Source organism: Ochotona princeps, chromosome 2 (assembly GCF_030435755.1).
Source record: "Ochotona princeps isolate mOchPri1 chromosome 2, mOchPri1.hap1, whole genome shotgun sequence".
NCBI classification, from domain to species: domain Eukaryota; kingdom Metazoa; phylum Chordata; class Mammalia; order Lagomorpha; family Ochotonidae; genus Ochotona; species Ochotona princeps.
The window spans coordinates 110,445,249-110,461,276 of record NC_080833.1 but is presented as its reverse complement, the minus strand read 5'-3'; the positions used below and the strand labels follow the sequence as shown (position 1 = coordinate 110,461,276).

Genomic DNA, 16,028 nt, shown 5'->3' with positions numbered 1-16,028 from the left:
CCGCAGTTCACAGAGCCCAGCTCAGCGTGACTCACCCATGAGTCCTTGCTTCTTCCCACTCTCAAAGACCTGCATGGCCAGCAGGGCCTTCCAGTCACCCTCACGCTTACTCCCTGAGAGAACCCGACTCAGAGGCTCAGAACCGGGTCACGCAGACAGCCCTGCTCTCCACTCTCCTCTGAGGCCTTGGTTTCTCTGGCGCAGCCTGAGGTCACCCAGGTCAGCTGGATGGATCTTGGACGCTCTGGATGTTCCACCTCTTTCCAAACAGCGTCACGCCACCTCAGCCTGCTGTGCCCCAGCCCCTGAGGACTCACCTTCTGCGCCCTCTAACGCCATCTTGTGAACTCCTTTGCCTTTCAAGATGCTAACATGCTCAGGAGCTCTTATTTCTTCCGTGAGGCCTTGCTCAGCCTCTTGCTCCCTCAGACACACACACAGATGCCTCCTGCTGTCCGGGCTCAAATGCAGCTTTATTTCCTGCTGGTTTACTCGCCCTCCACTCTGGAGACCCCTTCTCTCAGCAACTTGAGAAGGACATGGACACAGCGCCACTGGGCCCGGCGGCTGCTGGGCAAGAGGGCAGCTGAGGCACTTGGAACTTTGACCAGTTGTCCTGAGTGGGGGAGGGGGACCCGATGGCCAGGCGAGAGGGGCGAGAGGGGCGAGAGGGGCAAGAGGGCCTGCACTGGGCTAGAGCCTGCAGGAGTGTCCCAGAAGCCGCTTACAGGCACTGACATGTAGCTCCACCCCTCTCATGCTGTCACCTGCTGTGGTGAGGATCAGTTGAGGTGAGACCAGTGCCACCGCATGGACGGTCAAGATCTGGCTGCTAGGGACCCGGAGCAGGCCTTGGTGGGGAGGTCAACCGCGCCTTCCAGCGTCCCAACAGCTTCCCTTGGTGTCCTTTTGGGGCCTTCTTGGGTTGCAGATCCCGGCCCTGGGGAAAACAGACACATACAATCACTCTTCATTCTGGGTCCCTCCTTCTCAGAACCTGCCTCCTGGGGTCCTTGCTCCTTGACTCCTGACCTCATCAAAACACTGGACTCTGGCTCAGCTTTAAGAGCCTGGAAGGGGTCTGGCGTGATGACCTAATGGCTAGGGTCCTCGCCTTGCATCTGCAGGGATCCCATACGGATGCTGGTTTGTATTCCGGCTGTTCTACTTCCCATCTAGCTCTCTGTGGCCTCAGAGGGCAGTGGAGGACGACTCAGAGCCTTGGGACCCTACACCATGTGAGAGAAAAAGAAAGCTCCTGGCTCCCAGCTTTGGATCAGCTCAGCTCTGGCCTGACTTCCCAAAATAAATAAATCTTTAAAAAAAAAAAAAAAAAAAAAGCTCCTGGAGTAGGGGGGCTGGTGCAATCACTTAACTGGCTAACCTTCTTCCTTCAAGCACTGGCATCCCATATAGGTACCAGCTTGTGTCCCAGCTGTTCACCTTCCATCCAGCTCCCTGTTTGTGGCCTGGGAAATTACTGGAGAATGGCCCAAAACCTTGGGACTCTGCACCCACATGGGAGACTTGAAAGAAGCTCCTGGCTTCGGATTTGCTCAGCTCTGGCCATCTGGGAAGTGAACCAGTGGGTGGAAGATCTTTCTCTTTCTCTCTTGCCTTCTCTCTGTAAATCTGCCTTTTTAAAAAAAAGATTTATTTTATTTTTATTGCAAAGTCAAATACACATAGAGGAGGAGAGACAGAGAGGAAGATCTTCCATCCGATGATTCACTCCCCAAGTGACCACAATGGCCAGTACTGTGTCGATCCAAAGCCAGGAACTTCCTCCAGGTCTCCCACGCGGGTGCAGGAACCCAAGGCCTTGGGCTGTCCTCACCTGCTTTCCCAGGCCACAAGCAGGGAGCTGGATGGGAAGTGGAGCTGCCGGGTTAGAACCAGCGCCTATATGGTATCCCAGCGCGTTCAAGGCAAGGACTTTAGCTGCTAGGCCACTGTGTTGGGTCCTAAATCTCCCTTTCTAATAAAAATAAATAATAAATCTTTAATAATAAAAAGCCTGGAGTGGGACAATGGGCCCCCAGGCATCAGCACTGCCACAGCAGGCAGGCCACCTCCTTCTCTCTGTCCTAGAGTGAGAGCGCATGACCAACCCAAGGTCACACGGCCACACACAGAGCTGGGACGGGGCCAGGGCTCCTATTGTTGGCTGGGATCCCCTCCTTCACCTCACCATGTCCCTCCCCCTCCCACTCACAGGCCTACGAGGCACACAGGAGATCTGGGGGGGTTCCCAACGGCCGTTCTCCTGGCAACGGATCAGGGGCAAGTTGCGCTGCGCCAGCCCCTCCTGGCACCGGTAACGAAGCACTGTGTCCACTTCATAGCGCAGCCGCGGGCGGCCAAAGAGTTGAGCCAGGGGCAACTCTGGTGGGGGTCCACAGGACACTACAGGGTGGAAGTGCAGTTAGAAACCCTCAGGAAGCCTGTCTGAGGGGCGGGGAGGTATGGGAAGTCAGGTCCCAGAATCCTGATGGTTGACAACAGGATCCAGGACTCCAAGTGGACCCAAGGGACTAAGGTCCTTCCCCTGGCTGGGCACAGCCCCCATAAGAGTGTTATCACCTCCCTCTCCACGGCAGCTTGCCCTCACCCAGCCCCATCCTGCAGGTGTAGGGCAGGTGGTAGTTGCAGGGCACATCGCTCCACTGTCCCTGGTCGTGCCACACCATGACCACGCAGTTCTCACCAGACAGGAAGTAGCTGTCGGGCTGCCCAGGGTTCCAGTTCTCATAGAGCTGCGGGTGGGTAGGTAGTGAGGAATTCCTAGGGAGGCGAACTGGGGAGGGAGTGGTGGACGGACAGGAGAGGCCACAGGAGAGAGAGCAGGCTAGGGGTCTGGGGATTGGGGAGGGACTTGTGGTCGAGAGAGTGGGAGCCACGCAGGACCAGAACAAGGTTCCAGGGGCAGGAGCAGAGGAGCTCCGGTTGGGGGAGAAGTCCAATAGAAGCGGAGGGAGTTGGGGACCCTCGCGGTGGAGGGCAGAAGTGCCTCGAGGCAGCCAACCAAGGCAGGGGGGAGTCTCTCACCAGGGGGACGCCATCTGACCACAGAAAATCGCCTTCGAGGGTCCTGTCGTTGAGGCCGATCCACTGGTACTCCCGGTATCTATCTGTTAACCGCGGGGAGAGGCGGACAGTGAGCCCCGCCGTCCAGCAGGTGGCGGTCACTCCCCGTCCCCGGGAAGTCCTTGCCCAAAAGCAAAATATGGGCTGCTCTGATTTTCTGCTCCCCACACCTCATCCCCAGACTTTCTACGTGGGTCAGATGGTGGCAGGGGGTGGGGGGGACGAGAATCATCCGCCCCCGGAAGGAAGAGGGAGAGTCTGGACAAAGTAAAAACTTGCAAAAGGTTTGAGTCGGGGAAGGCAGGAGGAAGAGGAAGGAGAGGAGAGGGGAGGAAGGGAGGGAGAGGGGAAGGGTAGAAGGAGGAGGCGGGGGTAGGGGCAGGAGAAGGAGGGCCTGGGAGGTCGGGAAAGATGGGAGGCCGCTCCACCCGGGCAGGTACACTTTCCTGCGCGAGCCCCAGGTGTCGAGTGGGAAGGAAGGGAAGAGAATAATAGAAAAGCAGAAGAATGGATGTGGGAAACCGAGTCATGAGTGTGCGACTGAGTGAGTGAAGGACGGAGGGAGTCGATGAGTTAATGAACGAGCGCGTGAGAGGGCGGACGGCGCGGCCCCAGCCCACTGTTGATGAAGTCCTGCTCCTCGGGGGTGCTGATGCTGGTCAGGTGCGCGCCATACATCCGGCACTGCGTCTCCGCCTCCTCCCAGCTCCGCCGCGTGGAAAAGTGCCTGTAGCAGGCGCCCTGGAAGGCGTCCCAGCCCGGGCTGCACAAGCGGAGGCCTGGGGCACAACAAGGGGCGGGCAGCTCAGGCCGGAGGACCCGAGAACCCCGTCCGGCCAGGTCTCTGGCCAAGGACTCTGTGTCCCTCCTCACCCACCCCTCCGCCGACCTGGAAGGGCGGGGCTCCGGGCAGCAGGGCGGAGCCGAGGAGAGGGCAGGGAAACGGGGGTCGGGCAGGGGTGCAGGAGCCTGGAAAGGGACCAGGTGCCCTCTCTGAGTCCCAGAGCCCCATGCGTGCTGGCGCTCCTTTCTGGTCCTTACTGAGGAACCGCGCCCTTCTCCCTAAAGACTGGAAAGCAGGTGCTGGCGCCCCCACAGCTGGACACCCGGCTGCGCTCCCACCGGGACCCCGCAGAGACATCTCCACGTGGCTTAGCAAGGAGGAAGTTGAGGGGAGGACCCAGAGGAAGCATGAAAGTTGCCTAAAACAAGGATTCACCCACCAGTGTCCTCCCTCCCCTCCCAGAACTAGCACTTGGAGGCGGGGCCTAGCTGTCAGGTCCCTCCCTCCCCCAACACACTCACCAACATCGCACAGGTTCCCCCCATAGCCAGGCAAACACAGGCAGCGGGCCCCCTCCTCCTCCTCCAAGCAAGTCCCACCATTGTGGCAGGGGCTGGGGACACAGTCACCTGAGAGGGGGAAAGAAGTGAGGTCGGGGGAGCAGGGAGACACCACCCCACAATGGGATGTGAGGAGCCCCAGGGTGCCCAGCCTTGACCTTCTTGAACATGAGCCGTCACTGGAGTCTGCCTTTGGTCACAACCTAGCCCTGAGTTCTGGGGTGCTCTTATCATCCCTGCCTCCTCACCTGTACCCCACTTCCACATGGCGTCAGCCTTGTGCAGGCCATCTGTCAGGCTCTCCAGCGTGGTACCTATGCAACCAGGCCTGCCTGAGGGGAATTGTCAGGGAGACCCTCAGGACCACTACCACTAGCTGTCACTCAGAAACCCTGGACCCTGAGTGGGATCTTCGCTCTTTCGGGTGACCTGGAGCAGGTCCCCGTCTCCTAGTCTTTGTCTTTATGGCAGATACCAGCACAGTTCTATGCAGTAGGGTCAGGGGATGGGGCTGGGCCTGCAGGAGGGGACAATGACCCTAGCAACAGCGTGCTGTGGCCTCCTTTTTCTGCTCCTGGGGTCTGATAGTGGTGCCACCTGCTGTCCCCGGGCCAGGGCAGCCAGCTGTGTTTGTGGTTATAGGAGACGCAGCCCACTTTGCCCATTCTGAGCCCAACCCTCCTCCCACAGTAGCTTCAGCAGCACCCCACCTTTTTGCCTCCCCTTTTCAACTCACTCAGACTCTTACCCCCACTATCAGGCTGTGGTTCACCTCCCTCTTGGATCTGCCCTAGCCAAATCTATTTGACTCCCTGGCTCCCTTTCCTGCAGGCAGTCCTCCTAGACTACCACGCCACCCTGAAGGCCTGCAATCTGTCATGTGGATGCAGTTCCATGTGGCTGGGCCACCTGCCACTGTGGAGCCTGCAGGGGGAGGTGGCTTCCCTTAGGTCACACCCATGTGTGGGAGGAGCTGTCAGTTGCCACTCCTTTCTGATCCAGAAAACCTGAGGCAGGGAGGGTGACCCACAAAAACAGGGGCAGCTGTCAGCAGCCAAGACCATGGTGCTTCACGCTGGCCTGGGAGGGAACAGAGCAGGGGTGGGGGAAGGGGATGTTGGAACTGATCCAAGAAATTCTGCTGGCATGACCTGGCTGGTTTGGGTAAAATGAGTCAACTTTTTAGCTGGCTCCCCTGCCAATGGTTGCTTCCCAACTGGTAGGACTGCCCCCCCAATGCACCCCCAGAGGAGGAGGTATTTTGTTTAACTCATTAAGTACCAGACCCAACAGAAGATGGGAGACCTGACCACTCCTCCCTATCCCATTCTTCCCGCTGTCCTGTTCGCCTGTTGTTCTCTCTGTGCCTTCCTGTCCAACCTTCGGCTTTAGTCCCTGGTCCATCCCCAGACCACTGATCCCTCTGCGTGGCTGTGGGCTGCAGAGCCTGAACCCACGATAGGCAGCGCTCATGAAGGAACTTCTCACAACTTTCTTGTCTCTGCTCCTCCTCCCTTCTACTCTACACAATCAGAAACCCTGTGGGAAGCACAGGCCAGAGAGCTCACACTCACCCTCCAGCCAGGTAGCTAAGACACTGCCGCTCTCTGCATGGGTCCTTTCTCCCACTAGTCCCCTTCCCACCCCCACACAGATCCAAATTCCAGCACTGATGATGGTGAGCCGAAGGCCATCTGAGAGGGTGGTCCTGGGGCTAGGAGAAGTCCAACTTCCTCCAGAGGTCTCCATGGCGAGACTTAACCTTGCACAAACAGGGTAGGAGGGCATTCTTCAGACCAGACTCCCCATCCCCCCGCCCACACCTCTGATTTGAGTCTTCACCAGAATCAGAGTCTACACATCTGGGGTGGGTGGAACCATTCTTCCTGGAGATAAGGGTTGATTCTGAGTGCCAGGGTTAGAGAGGCACATTAGATACCACTTCCTACTGTGACAGGTGAGTTGGGTGAGTAGTCAGGGTACTTGGGGGTCAGGAAGGTCAGAAAACAGCCTCTGGGCTGGGCACTGCTCTCCATGATCCACTCAGAGGGCCCTAGGCTGCGTGGGCTTCTCGCAGTTGGGGGGTGGGGAACTACAACTCCTATAACCCCTGTGGACACTGGCTTCTCTGGGGGGTGGGTATGTATGCAGTCAGTCTTGGAGTCTCATTGGCCAGGAAGGACAGTGCGGAGAAGGAGAGGGGAACAGCAATGGGCTGTTAGCAAGCACAGGAGAGGGTGCAGGCTGAAGATAGGAAGGAAGAGAGACACACGCAAGGAGAGCAGGATAGACCAGGTGTCAAAGAGCAGCACCGAGGAGTCACTCAGGACACGGATCAGTGGCAAGAGAGAGGCAGACAGCTGGAGAGGGCGATAGAGTTTGGTTACAAAGAGGTTTCATAGCGGTTTATTTCCAAGGCTTGTTTTCCATGAAACAGTCAAAAAAATACTTCACAGAAGTAGTCTCTTAAGGCTCTGTGGGGGTACAGGCTCTCCTGGACCTCAGAGGTGGAGGAGCGGTGGGATGGGTGGATGGGTGGGTGGTGTCCCAGAGTTTCCCCAAGACCAGTGGGAGGCTACTACAGGGAATGGCATACAGAAAGGGGAAGGGAGTAGTGGAAGATGGGTCTGGCCCCAAAGAGTGCAAAGGTAACAGGAGTACTCCAGGAGGCTCTGTGGGGTTGGGGTGTTAGGAGCCACAGGCAGGGGGCCTGCGGGCAGTCAAGGATCACAGTGGTTAGTGGTGAGGTTCATAGGGGTCCCAGGATGAGCAGAGAACTGGGGTGGAGCTCCCACGTGACTGGTGACCATGGGTGGGGGAAGTGTGTAAGACAATGAAGGTGAAAGACAGGAGAGTTTAGGGTGATAGAGGCTGAAGGACCACAGGTCAGGGGACCCAGAGCCTCAGGGCAGGCAGCAAAAGGATAAAGAGCCAGGTTGAGTCTTGTGCAGATTTACCTGATGAGGGGGCCACGGCCACTCCACCTCGGCTGGCGCTGTCAGTGGGCAGCACTGGCTGGGCCTGCACTGAGGTCCCTGCTGGGTCAGTTCTTCCAGAATTTTCTTCAGAGGGAACCTCCAGCTCCCTGGTACCCTCGGGGGGCCTTGTGGCTGGCAGCAAGGAGGGGGCCTCCTCGGAGCTCCCTGGCTCTTCACTCTCTCCACGAGGGACCCCAAATAACTCAGGACCTCCGGTCTCCTCCCCAACCTCTCTGGCCCCAATGGGAGTGGCAGGTGCTGAGGATGCTAGTCTCCCCTCCCTGGAAGTGGGGAGGGTCTCTGTAGGTGGTCCTCGGATCCTTGGAGGCCTGGGAGTTTCTGCATCTCCTTCAGAAAGAGGCTGTGGGGTTGTTCTTGCTGGCAGCATGGCCTGGGAGGGGGACTCCTCCAGGGTTGGCTCAGTAGGAAGAGAGGCCTCAGGGCCTGGGCCACTGAGCTCACTGGGCCATGCCCACAGGTCCTCATCCTCCACCACCTCCTCCTCCTCTTCTTCCTCCTCTTTCCCATCCTTGTATTTCTCTTCTTTCTCCAACGCCTTGCCCTCCTCTTCTGAGGATTCCATGGGCGGTACAACGGATTGGGTTTCGAATTCTGGGCAAAACACAGAAAGTTCAGCACCAGGGACAGCACCCAAGAGATGCTAGGCGAACGGGAGACGGGGGCACTGGAGAGGGTGGGATCCAGGGCACAAGGAGGAGATGGTCTTTGTTTCACACTGGAAGAACTTCAACTTGAGCTGCACTGTTGAGGCAACACTTGAGAAGGTTCTGTGAGCAGCATGAAGTAAGTAATTCATGGCTGTCCCATCCCCCTCTCCTAGTCTTCATGCTCCAGTCTGTTATAGAAAAGTGAGGCAGAGGGGGTAATCAAACAAGGTAGGCCTCACTTTCTCAGAGGCAGCTCCTTGGTCCAAGCATCTCCAGTCCCAGAGAGTTGGGGGTGGAATTTACTGGAAAGGCAAAGGTTGGAAAGGGACAGGAGCTATGCCTTGCACCATGTAGCCACTGAGTAAAGGACATGACAGAAATTTGCTAGTCATGACATGAGCATTAACTTGGAATTGCCCTTTCTGCCTCCAACTTCTCCCAGTAGAGAGAAGTCCCCGGGATAAGGGATTTGAGTTACCTAGAAGGGTCCTAGGGGCCTCTGCTGGGTCTTCTGGAGTCGAGCTTCCACCTGCTCCATCCTCCAGGATTGGAATGGAGTAAATGGCTCCACGGGACTCGCTCTCCACAGCCTCCCGAGGCAGCTGCAGTTCCTCCAGGGTCTCCGTCACCGTGACAATGGCTTCCAGTCCATCAGAGGCTGGGTTGGAGGCCCCAGGTGTGGCAGAGGGCGGGGCAGAGTCTGTGGCAGGAGGAGAGTGCACATGGAAGGCAAGGGCTGCTGTGAGTGAGATGATCAGAGACCCAGAGATTCACTCAGTTCTCTCCCATATGCCCTACGGAGCAGCCTCTGGAGCCCAGGGATCGCTGCAGAACTTCATCACTCATTCCTCATGCCTTCTTGGGCACTGAGGACATAGTATGTCACCAGGGGAGCTTCTATTCCAGATACAGATACCAGGCAAACCCTACCCCTAACCCTAACTGTAATCTAATCTATAAAGACAGGATGAAAATGTAGAGTTAGATGGATGTGAAGCATTAGCTTAGTCAGGAAGGACTCCAGTAAGAGATGTACTCTGGGGTGGGCAATGGAGGTAGAATGGCGGGTGGAAGTGCCTTAGCACCCTTGAACTTGGGGGTCAGCTGTAAGGGATCTTGATTGTCCCAGGATTCTCGGAAGGGAAGGAGGACACACACCATCCCACAGGACTGCGGGAGTGGCAAGTGCAGGAAGGACTCAGTAGTCATCACCTGAGGACACCATGTTGGGACAGGAGACAAAGGAAAGGAAGTCTCCATCTGCAATCTGTGCCCTTCAACTAGCCACAGTTTAGAAGTGCTCCTTGGATCCTCCAGGGACAAGGGAGAAAGAACAGAACACCAACAAAGCATCACCAGAATCGGACCAGGAAAAAACCCTGAGGTCTGACGTGTGCTCAGTCAGGCAGGACTGGACAGTGCGTCCTGCCCTCCGCTCTCACTCCATGAGTCTTGTTCCACACCAAGCAAGCAGCCCTAGGCCCTGGCAGCCTCTAGCTGCTCTCAGCTATGGCCAGTCTCTCTCTCTCCTCCACTCCCACCTTCCCCATTCGCCTTTCCTGATCTCCCTTCTTCCCAGGAGCCACAGAATCATGCCCAACAACTAGAAGTTGGACTGTTGTTCTTGTTATTATTGTTGTCATGTGGGAGTATCTTTCCAGATGACCCATCTCTATTTCCCTATGGACCTCAACATCTCCTGGCCCAGGCCAAGGACGCTCCCAGATCGACCCTGCTGGGAGGAGGGCTCCTCTGCTCTCTGTTTCTCCCCATCTTGGCAGTGTGGGCTTTCGTCTTCCCTGCCAGACCACATCTTGCCTCTTCAGGCTTTGGGGTTCCCTGAGAGTCAAACCTGTGTCTTTTTTCATTCTTCTTGTGCTGGACAAGGATGCAGACCTGCTCCCCAGCTTTGGGAGTGTCTCCCTAACTGTCAGCTACCCTTGGCTTGGGCATGATGTCTTTGGGGCATCAGACAGTACTTTCCCCATAGCTCCCATTAAAGATGTGAGCAGGAAGGCAATTCTATACCCAGTTGTCCTTGAGATCCTGCTGTGTGTGTGTAGGCGGAGCAGGGTAAGGGGAGTTGTACCTTCCCATCTGTACTTGGTGCTTATAACAGTCTGGCACTTTCTTTAAGCCACAGGTTCTGAAAACCTTCCGTGTGCTCATGAGAATGGAGCTGGTTAACTGGATGAACTTGACTGAGTAATTCATTGGCCTCAGCAGGCATTCACCGCATCTGCTCTGTGACAGGTCAGATGGGGCTTGAAATGGTGGTGGTTGGGTGTGTATTTCAGCCTTGCAACTGGGAAGAAGAGATGGACGATTGGGGAGGAAGCAGGTACAGAGACACAGAGGTGATCAATCCTTGAGGCCACCCAGCTGAGTGAGCCCAGGGGCCAGGGACATGGCCAGAATCATAGTGAGCTGGACACCAGCCAAGGTTCCTTCAGGCCAACTGCCTCAGAACAGCTGGGACTTTGTGTGTGTGTGTGTGGCTTGCCTCTTTGCAGTATGTCTCACCTCGGAAACAGTAGACATTGAAGCGGCTGTGCCTGTTGGGGAAGCCAGTCTGATTGGGGAAGAGGAAGAGTGTCTTGACGCCAGGCAGGCCCCCACCACAGCGCTGACTGGGGGTGACAATGGGGTAGCGCACGCTGCCATCAGCCAGCCAGCCCGGGCTGCAGCGGTCCAGGCCGCCATCCCAGGCTGCATACAGCTGGCCCGTGGTGGCAATCTCGGCACCCCGCTCCTGGCAGTACGCCCGTGCCTCCTCCCATGTCAGCTTGCCTGGAGGGGCACCTAGGAACAGTTCTCCTGGAGGGGGGAAAGGAGGCTGGGTTATCAAGTGGTTTGTAGTCCCTTTCCACTCTGGGCACCCTTGGGACTCAATCCTTCTCCTTGTCTGTGACAAAGGATCCAATACCCCATTTTGTGGGGTCTGAGTCTGGATAGAACCCTAAGAAGGACAGCAGAGCTCAAGGTGATTAGCACCAGCACCTCATTCTGCAGAGCAGGTTCAGAGGGTAGGACCCCAGCTTGGTTCCTGTCACCTGTTTGGGGCTTTGAACACAGGCTGGCCCATCATGGTGCTCGGACAGAAGGATAGCAGCCAACTCTTCACCCTGCCTGTACCCTCCATGCATAAGGGACCATAAAGCCGACCTGGGGCTCCTGGAGGACTTACAGAGAAGGGGCTCATCCTCTGGTTCTCCCTCAGCCCCCTCACCATTGAGGTCCTCAGCGTAACAGTAGACATCATAGAGATCATCCGGGTCCACCACTCCATAGTTCCGGACCCCAGGGAAGCCATCCATGTCTCCATAACAGGCTTCTCGTGGGGTCTGGATGGGGTACCTGCAGAGAGAGCACAGGGTCTCGGCACAGGACCCCTAGGGGACCCTAGTAAATCATAGTGCAGCAGTGTGGCCATCCTGGCTGTCCCTCAGCTCTGCTGGGACACACAACGCCCTCCTCCCAGGGCAGAGACTCCCCCTAGCCTCCTCTAGACCAAGCTCATCCTGCAGAGGAAGCAGCCCTGTGTGGCCAGCCTGACGGGCAGGACTGGCAGCCACAATGCTCTCACCCACCATTGCCCAGAAGTCCCAGCCCACCTCACGGTCTGGTCTGCCAGCCAGCCAGCGTCGCACTGCTCATAGCCTCCAAGGTAGGCAGCATAGAGCTGCTCTGGGGTGGCGATTCGGGCTCCGATGCGGGCACAGGCCTCCTGCGCCCCAGCAAAGGAGAAAGCATAGCGGGCAGAGCCCTCCCGGTAGAGAAAGACGACCCCTGAGGGGCAGAGAGAATTCCTGAGCCTAGACATCACTGGTACCCTGGCCCCTCCAGCCCAATCCTTGTCACTCTCCTGTACACAAAAGGTAAATTCCCGATTGTGCTTGTTTTATAGCATGAGGGGATTTAAGTTAGACTGTAGGTAGAACTTCCTCCACCTGAAAGGAGAGGAGGTAACCAGTATCTATGTCTCCTCACTTCTTTTCCATGGTCCAGCCCCCTCCCCCACAACTGAGAAGTTTTCCCCGCCCCGTTCTGTGTCCTCACCCTCTCACCTTTGACCTTGACCTCCACAGCATCACTGCTGTCATCAATGCCATGCTGGACCTCGCAGCGGTAGATGCCCGAGTCGTTGGGCCGCAGCTCGCTCAGCACCAGGGAGACATCGGTGAGGGAGGCGGGGTAGGCGGGCAGCGCCACACGGAACCTGTAGGCTTCGCTCACCTTGACGCGTAGACCACGAGCCACTAGCACCTCGGCCTCCCGGCCCCCAGATAGGAAGGTCCACTTGACCCTCGGAGAGCCCGGCGGAGCCCGGCGGCCAGGTGGTCGCAGGTAATGAACGTGGCATGGGATGGTGAGGGCACCGCCCAGCACACCCTGCAGCGGTGAGGCGCCAGCGATGCGCACACGAAAGGCGCGGTCCTCTGCAGGTGGGTAGATAGGCGGGGCTTTTGGTACCGGGGCTCTGAGGGGCCACCGGGTCGCCCCTCCGCACCACTCTAGGCTGCTTCTCCACATCCTGCAGCTCAATTCTGCGGGTTCCCCAGCCTCACTCTGCACCTTCCAGGTCTCCATTAGGATCCTGTGACCTTATCTGTGACACCTCCAGCCCCATCCTGGAAGTCCCCAGACCTGTACCCCAGACCTGTCAGTTCCATCCCTGGAATCCCCTTATTCTACTCCCCAGGTCTCCCAGGTGTCCCCAGGATTCCCTGCCCAACCCTAAGCTCCCCCAACTTCAACCCCTGGATCCTCCCCCCCAGGCCACCTCCTCCCAGTTTCCTTCCAATCCTCCTCCTCCCAACCACCTGCCCTCTCCCAGCTGGTGCCCCTCCCCTGGCCCTGTCCACAGCAGTCCCACCCTCCCACACTCTTGGCTCATCCAGGATTGCTCCCCGCCAGGTCCCCAATGCTGGAAGGAAGCCCTTGATATGGGCTGAACAAAAGGCAGGCGGGTAGCCTCCCACTAGGGACAAGCAGGAGCTGGGCGTAGTAACCCTGAGTGAGACTGCTTACCTGAGCTGTCCCTTTCCAGGACATCAGCTAAAGCTGCAGGGACCTGAGTCAGGGCCAATGCTGCCAGCAGGGGCAGAAGCAGTGGGGCCATGCCACAGGCTGATGAAGGGGTCTGAGGAGCAGAGATGAGGTTAGACTGCAAGAGGGACTTCCTCTGGTTTCCCACCATCCTGAGTGGGCTCACACACAAGCTGGCCGCACAAACCCACTGCCCCTCAGTCACGATGAACTCTCCATTCCTGATTCTTACTTCCTTGCCAAGGGGTTCTTCCTGGGAGCCAAGATTCGGGTCCTGGTCAACTTGCCATGTGGCCCAGGAAGGACTTCACCCTTGTTGGGCAATAACACATTGTTTTCTTAGAACTCAAGAAGTGCCACTGCTGCCACCTCCCAGGCAGAAATAAGGCTATGTGCTTTGATAGCAACCGATGACAGACAGACAGATAGATTTAAAAATAATAATAACTGAAAATGCACAGCACCAGACACATAGTAGGCACCTAATAAATGCTTTCAGCATAAATGGAGGGTGCTATCGTGTTGAGAATTTCATTTGGCCATTCCAAGAGTCAGACTTTACCCTCAAACTATGGAGGTTGTGGGGGAGGCCTCCCTCCCTCGTTATTCCATGGTACCTCCTCCAATCCCCTCTTCCTGGGCACAATATCCACCATACCTCCTCCAGGAAGGCCTCCTGGGTTGAAGCAGGGCAATGCACACACAACTTCTTGCAAGCCCATTCCCCCCACACCCTCCCTTTCTCTTGGCTCCTTCCCATCAATACTTAGAAGGAAGCCTAGCTTTTTCCTTCCCAGCGTCCTGCGGCCGGCCCCCTCTGCCTGGCTGCCTCCTCCTTTCTCCCTCCCAGCCTTGCCTTTCCGCCTGGCACGGGCTTTCCCACCGGATCTCCTGGCTCTGACACTAGCTGGGACAAAGCCCCTGTTTCTGCCAGTCTGGCCTCCCTCCAGCCTCCCACCCCCACTACCACCCTACCTTTTGTGAGAGCCCAGGGCAGGAAAGGGGTGGCTCACAGGGGGTGGGAGCGTCACACCACTCTCCCTCCCTTAGCCCCCAGCTATCAGCAGCTCTAGAAGCCAGAGGACTCTCCCAAAAGTTGTACGCCCGACAGAAGGAAGAGGTGTGACATTGAGAAATAGACACTGAGGCTCAGAGAGGGTCAGGGTTGATCCTGCAGCCCCTTCAAAGCCCAGTCTTTGGGGAGGGGGAAAGCAACAAGCGTGGGTATTCTTCAGGAGGGCAGGTAGAGGATGAAGGGTTCAAGAGCTCCCTGAAGGGTTGGGCCAGTGTTAGGAGGATGTGGAGGACTGGGTTAGCCACAGAACAGGCCAGCAAGGGAGCAGCAGGAATGAGGGTACAGATAGGTCTTCCTGCTCCCATGCCAGCCTTGCTGGGCACACTCTGCCCACTCAAGCTGGCCCCTGAGCCTCCCAGCCACGCTGTCCCGCCACCCCACCATGACAACAGACCTCCTGCCCTCCCCGCCTTCACTGTGCCCAGGAGTTGGTTCTCAGGATGGGGAGGACTGGTGGGAGCCAGACACTGAAGGCCCCTCTCTGACCCTTGAGGAAGAGGAGGAAAGGCCTGGATGGGGCCAGAGCCAGCTCACGCAGGAGTGCCTGGGGGAGTGGCTTCTGAGGCTGGAGTGTGGACCCTCTGGTGTGAGCAGCTGGTGCCCGGTGGGTGCTGCTTGCCTTGCATCAGGACTGTACCAGGTTCCCTTCCCAGCACCCTCCCTTCTCCCTTCTCCTCTCTCTCTCCCTGGGAGCTGCTCACACACCCAGCTCCCAGCTCTACCAGGCGGCCCAGAAACCCATATAGTTGGAGGCACTCTGGGGCCAACACCCTGAACCACTGCTTGTACCTCGTGTCTCAGGTGGGACAGTGAGAGTGTGGCAAGGGAAGTGGGGCAGGCTGGCATGGGTGTCACTGACCACAAAGGCTGGCCCATGCAGTGCACAGAGTGCTGTCTGCTCACCTTGCCTGGAACTCAACCCTCAGTCCTTCCTCATGGAGCTGGCAGCCCCAGGAAGCTCAAGTACCCACTTCCTGCTCCAGGCCCTGCCTCTCACTAGGGTCCTCAGCCTACCTGTTTTTTCTAGGGCCACGCATACCACTCCTTCTCTCCAGGAGGGGGCGCTGCAGCTGCAATCCTACCTCCTGCTACCAGACCATCCCTTTCTCTCCCCAACTCTTCTTCCTGCTCCAGCTTTTGGCCATCTGCCCTTGACTTGAGTTTCTCAAACTGTTTAGGAAGCTTTGCTGTTGCTATCTTGTTCCTGTTCTTCTCTGACCACAGATGCCCAGCTCCCTACAAGCCCAGAAACCAGGGCTGTGTGTGCCTATGTGCAGATACCAAGCACATCTCGCCTTCATGTCCAGTGTCCACCAACTGGGCACCCAAGGTCTTTCCATAGCAACCAGACTGCAGCCCCAGGCAGGGTCAGCAGAGAGGCCCAGGAGGCCAGGCCTTGGGTCACAGCAGGAGAGACGCCCTCAGGTCTCCCCTTGGCAGCTGCAGTGTGAAAGCCACATGAACCTACACAGTCTCAGCAAGGACTCCAGGCCTGTGGGAGCCTCTGCAACTGCCTAGGAACAGGCCCTATTGATTGGCACACAGCTAATAACAGTGTGATCAGCATCACCAGCTGAGCTATTGCAGAGCCTCCTAGCAGAAAATCTGGAAGGTGGATGATGCAGTTGGCAGTGGCCAAGCTGGCCTTAACACAGACAGGGGGTAACCCTGTGTATGGTGCCATGTGGTGGTGCTGACAATAGTGGAGGCTGATGCTGATGTGTGAGTCCTATAAGAACCATGTGGTCAGAGTTGTTTTGTGGGGGTGTGAAAAGGGACGTGGGAATCCCTGTACAGGAATTCCCAGCCCCGTGGCAGTGCCAGGAG

The 16,028-nt window shown here is 57.3% G+C and overlaps 1 protein-coding gene across 1 annotated transcript; it reads right to left on the bottom strand.

The window, feature by feature from the left end:
• Window positions 1-669: 669 nt before the first annotated feature.
• Window positions 670-13,222, bottom strand: BCAN (brevican). The gene is made up of 13 exons (XM_004589230.4): window positions 13,109-13,222; window positions 12,145-12,516; window positions 11,692-11,866; window positions 11,307-11,434; window positions 10,601-10,894; window positions 8,556-8,777; window positions 7,389-8,021; window positions 4,393-4,500; window positions 3,708-3,866; window positions 3,049-3,131; window positions 2,612-2,756; window positions 2,216-2,406; window positions 670-940 (listed from the first exon to the last, which is right to left on the bottom strand). The coding sequence occupies exons 1-13, from the start codon at window positions 13,197-13,199 to the stop codon at window positions 833-835; spliced, it is 2,709 nt and encodes a 902-aa protein (XP_004589287.2). The 5' UTR covers window positions 13,200-13,222; the 3' UTR covers window positions 670-832.
• Between the last annotated feature and the right edge of the window lie 2,806 nt (window positions 13,223-16,028).